Source organism: Microtus ochrogaster, linkage group LG1 (genome assembly GCF_000317375.1).
Source record: "Microtus ochrogaster isolate Prairie Vole_2 linkage group LG1, MicOch1.0, whole genome shotgun sequence".
NCBI classification, from domain to species: Eukaryota; Metazoa; Chordata; class Mammalia; order Rodentia; family Cricetidae; genus Microtus; species Microtus ochrogaster.
In genome coordinates, this window is record NC_022027.1 from 8,724,130 (window position 1) to 8,729,734 (window position 5,605).

The 5,605-nt window shown below is 40.8% G+C and overlaps 1 protein-coding gene across 1 annotated transcript in view; it reads right to left on the minus strand.

Annotated features, from left to right (window-relative positions):
• The window catches only part of Sun3 (Sad1 and UNC84 domain containing 3), a 24,384-nt gene that overhangs the window by 5,272 nt on the left and 13,507 nt on the right, over positions 1-5,605 (minus strand). The window contains exon 8 of the mRNA XM_026785233.1: positions 1,003-1,118. Coding sequence (XP_026641034.1) covers positions 1,003-1,118 — 116 coding nt within the window. The remainder of the gene's footprint in view (positions 1-1,002; positions 1,119-5,605) is intronic.

Sequence of the window (5,605 nt, forward strand, 5' to 3'; positions counted from 1 at the left end):
TGATGGTGCTGGTTGTGATGGTGGTGCTAATGGTGCTGATGGTGATGGTGGTGCTGATGGTGATGGTGGTGCTGATGATGATGGTGGTGCTGGTTGTGATGGTGGTGCTGATGGTGATGATTATGATGGTGGTGCTGATGGTGCTGATGGTGATGGTGGTGCTGATGGTGATGGTGGTGCTAGTTGTGATGGTGGTGCTGATGGTGATGGTGGTGCTGATGGTGCTGATTGTGATGGTGGTGCTGATGGTGCTGATTGTGATGGTGGTGCTGATGGTGCTGGGGTGATGGTGGTGATGACTAAGGAGACAATGGTGTTTATGGTGGAAGTGATGGTGGTGGCAGACCTGACAGTGCTTGTGGTAGTGGAAGTGAAGGTGACCTTAGTGATGGTTGATGGGGAAATGCCAATGGTGGATAATAACGGCGATGGAGGTCCTGGTGGTAAAGAAGAAAAAAGAAACATTTCTTTTACTAGATGTAAAATTGTAACCTGGCAAGAAGAGAACGCAGGTTTGTCTCTGAATACACTTTTCTGTTTGCAAGCAGCCTCTGATACATGGCTCACAGTGTGCTGACAGTCATGATCTTTCCAGGTGAACAAAAGGCTAAGTGAAAATTTGTTATAGTCAACCCTGTGAGAACTTGTGATTGGCATAGCACCTAATGCCTGCCTGACATTTGGAGGACAGCCTCTCTTAGCAAATGTCTGTTGAATGACTGACATTTTCAGTGGAAAAGGGAGGTCACAGAATCAGGAGAAATGAAAGGTATGGAACTCTGGGTTTTGACAAACTCTAGTTTTCTGATCTTAAAAATGCAATAATTAATAAACTATTATTAATTATTAATGTGTATAGTGGGATGGTATAGAGATGTAAGAAGTATCCTGTCTCTATAGGCAGTGTGGTTGTTCTTGCCTCTGGTTTAGACATCAACACAATCATGGTCCTTACTAACAAAACTGTAAGGTAGACGTAACATCGTCATGCTTAGCACTTACCTGAAGAATCATATCTGGGGGCATCTCATAATTGAGGAACCCTATCCCATGCCAGTACAGTTTTGCTTTATTGTTTTTGTAACTTTCTGAGGTCCCAGATTCAATGACAGAGGCTCCTAAAATTGCAAAATATTTTAAACTTAATGCATAAAACCTAATACACGCCATCTGGATTTCAGTGATCTCCCTGGAAAGCTACTACTGGCAAAGTCACAAAGTCAGATTCCCACTCAGGGCTCAGTCAGGCCTGTATAAACTACTGACATCCTGTCATTTCTGGAAATGTGTTTGCTCATCTGTTTCTTGGTTTTGAAAAGGGGACTCACTAAGTATTGAAGACTGACTTTGAACTTGGAGCAATCCACCTGCCTCAGCTTCTTAAGTGCTCGGAGTATAGGTATGTGGCACCATATCCAGACAGAAAGTCATGTTTCATTTTTCTAGTTTCAAAAAATTTCTGAAACTTATGATAAAAAATCATAAATACTGGAACAAATGAATCAAAACTAAAACTAATACATATACTATATTTATCAGCATCCAGAAAATTAGATTTTCTGTCAGCCTCCTTCACTCAATAAAAAGCAGCAAAGCCACACCACGTGTGTGCCCTTCATGTTATCTTTGTAACAATAATTACGCAAATTCATCAGACTTTAATTTTTTGTAGGAGGTTTAATGGTAATAAAAGCATAAAGGGATTTAGCAAACATTATCCCTCCACGTTGTTTCATTTAGGAGGGAAACATACTTGAGACATGAGAAATTTTAAAATGCAAACCACTTCTTTAAATTTCCCTTGAGTAGCACAGTGTAACCCTGAAGTCCATGAGCTTGCATGTTCTTGACCAGGCATCTATGCTCTGAACTTTGTCTGGGATAGCACAGTTTGAACTATTAAATATGGGCCCATGGTTGCCACACATAACAAGAAGAACTACAAATCTCCAATTTAAACTTGAAATTTAAATACTGAATAATAGGAAGATGGCTCAGCGGTTAAGAGTCTTCTGTTCTTCCAGAGGACCTGATTTTAATTCCTAGGATTACTTCAGGTGGTTCACAGCCACCTTTGACAACAGCTCGAGGGACACCAGGGACCTCTGGCATCCATGAACACCATATGCTTACACACACACACACACACACACACACACACACGATTACAACTGTGTCTTAAGTTTTGAGTAACAGTCTTACATTATACAATTCTGCTTATCCTGCAGTTGCTTTCCATTCTCCCAAACTGAAATTGAAGCAGGCATCTTTTATCTAACAATTAATATCCTTACTTGTATGACCTGCTGGACAGGAAAATCTCTTTTGCATGCTAAGCTAATATAAATCTGATTCCCCCTTAGAATCATCACATGAGAAAAAATTGTGGGTGTTGGCTGTAAACTTCACCTCGAGACTCCACCTCAGTTACACTCCTCGGGCTCCAAACCCTGCTCCCTTAGAAAGACCACCAAAAGTCTCTTGTAGACCAGGTTGGCCTCGAACTCACAGAAGTCCGCCTGCCTCTGCCTCCTGAGTGCTAGGATTAAAGGAGTGGGCCACCACCACCCGGCTTTAACTCAACTTTTAGTTGGCTTATTGTATTGGTGGAGAAACTCACTTCCCAGGACCCAAAAACACTTATCTGTGGGTTTTGAAAAAACTCATGCTTATTCATTATTTTAATTAATTAATTAATTTAGGTTTTTGTTTTGTTTTGTTATTTTGTTTTTGCATTGTTTGCTTGTTTGTTTGTTTGTTTGGTAGGTTGGGTTTTCAAGATGGTTTCTGCCAGCCTCTGCCTCCTGAGTGCTGGGATTAAATGCATGTGCTACTACCGCTGGCTTAGACTTTAGTTCTAATTAGCATTCTTGAAAAATAATTCACACACCCAGTAATTCACCCATTTACAGTTCAGTATTACTTGTTTTAGCATATTCAGAATTATGCCAGCCATCATGTGGCAAATTTAGGATGCATAAGCTCAAAATAAAAAATAAAATGAAATAAAAGAGCACAGTCAGTAACAGTCCTCCCCATTTTCTTCAGCCTCCAGCCCCAGGCCAAGCAGTGTCTGATCCGTCCTCCCTCACACACCCACTTACCCCAGCCATTCCTTTTACTGTCTCTTTGCAGTGCATTGCATTCTGCAGCTCGTTTCATGTGGCAGCTTAGGCTTAGCATAAAGCATTTGCGATCCCTGTGTGCAGTGGTGAGTACCACAGAGCCATTCTTTGTGTTGCCTTCAGAGTGCTTTATTCATCTCTTAGTGGATATTTTTCATTGTGGTCATTGCCAATCTAGCCACGGCAGGCATTCTCACATGGGTTTTGTTGGGTTTTACAGAACCGAGGCTCAAACCCAAGCCTTTAGGGGTCCCTAAGCAGGCACTCTTGGCACCGAGCTGCACCCCCAGCTTTGGCATGCACGCTTTGCTGTAAGTGTGATATTTAATTCTTAGGTGAATGCCTAGAGGTGGGGCAACAGGGTCACTAGGGCTATATTTAACTTGAGAGGCAGCTGTCAGGTCGCCTTCCAAATGTACCACTTAGTATCTACACATCCACGGACCGTGGATGGAAGCCCGGGGCTTTCCGGTGTCTGCGCACTTGGCAGGCTCGCTGTCTGTCACTCTGATCGATGTGTCCTGACGCGTCATTGTGCTCTGGAGTCCCATTCCACTAATGAATAATAATGCCCAGTATTTTTTTCATGTTCCTTTCATATTTGAATTTCTTTAATAAAGTGTTTTCTGATCTTTTGCCCAGTTTTGAAATTGGATTTTCTGTTTTATAATTATTGAAGTTTGAAAGCTTTCATAAATTTTAGATCCAAGAGCTTTGGTAAATTTATGTGTAAATAAATATTCTCTCTCCAGCCTGTGAATTTTCATTCTTTCAATTCTCCTTTTCAGAAGAGAAATTAATACTAATGGGGTCCAAACTCTCCATTCTTTTCCTTTGGTCACGTTTCAGTGTTTTCTTTATGATAACCTTTCCTAGGCTGGCGAAGGACAATTGGAAGTTCATGCTAACCTGGGCTATGATGTGAGTTCCAGATTAGCTGGAGAACTTATCAAGACCCTGCTTCAAAATAAAAATTTAGAAAAGGTCTAAATATAGCTCAGTGGAAGGGTGTTTATCATACAAACAAGAGACCATGAATTCAGTCTCTAGTGCAACAAAATAATGAATAAAAAAACTACTTCTCTTTCTTTTACTTTTTGTTCTAGAAATTGGATAACTTCATGCCTTACACTCTGACTTTAGGTTCATATCTGGTAAATTACACCTAAGGTTTAGTCTGCAATGAATGCCCTTTGTTCCAGAACCACTGGCTTGACTTTTCCATTTTGCCAAAACCCAGTTCACCATATTCATGTGGACTGACCTGTGTTCTATGCCATCTTTTGATTTCCAGGCCTTTATGACAATCCTGAAAACCAGCTACCAAATGTTCCAGCTACACCCACCTACACACACACACACCAATACAAACATCAGTTTTTCTAGTAGATATGTTGTCCTGTTTTTTTCTGTGTTAGCAATCATGTTGTCTATAAGTTGACATATGTTAGTTCTTTTCTAATTTGCCTACTTTGTGTGTACTATCTCTCTCTCTCTCTCTCTCTCTCTCTCTCTCTCTCTCTCTCTCTCTTCCATTTCTTGTCTTGGAGAATGGATTAGAACTTCTGTGGCACTGGTAACCAAGAATGGTAAGAGTAGATGGCCATCATTACTATGGTTTCTCCTAAGGCCATCGTTTCTGGCCTTAGGAGAAACCATCCAGTCTCCCATAAATCACTGTGTTGAAATAGGAATTATGCAGACATTTTTTGTCAGGTTGAAGAAAATCTCTCTAGTTTGTTCAGAATTTTTAATCATGAGTGATTTGAATGTCATTAAATGATTTTAATGTACCTAAACACCACAATGACCAGATTGTTAAATCTATTGAGGTAGCAAATGGTGCAGATATAATTTCAAAGGATAAGGCCTTTAGTCTTAATAAGAAGAGGACGTACTTATTCACACAAATTTATTATCATTCTTGTGTATCCCTGGATTCAGTTTGTTGTAAGATGTTACAAAATGAAGCTGGGGCATGGTGGTGCACACCTATGACCCCAGCCCAGCACTTTGGGAGGCAGAGGCAGGATGATTTCCCTGAGTTCAAGACCAGCCTGGTTTGCAGGCATAGTGAGTTCCAGGACAGAGCGACATAGTGAGAAATGTCTCAAAAAAAAAAACACCAAAACAAACAAACAAACAACAAAAAACTCAAACAAACAAATACTATGAAATGATAAATAGGGCAAGTGGGCCATTTGAGCTTAGAGTTTTCTGTGTTTGCTTATGAATTCATAGTACAATTATCACAGTGTTCAGGGTCTTAGTGTCCACCAGGCAAGTACTGCATGGCTGAGCTGTAGCCCTAGGCATAGTTTTCTTTTCAGGAGGGTTTTAAGTATGTGGTGTCTCTACTCAACACATCATTATCCACTTCTCATTAGTGACTTTTGATGGTCTGCACGTTAGAAGAGATGAGTTCACTCATCAGCATTGTCCCTCACATTGCCCTTCCCTCCTCCCCTCTGCACTGCCCA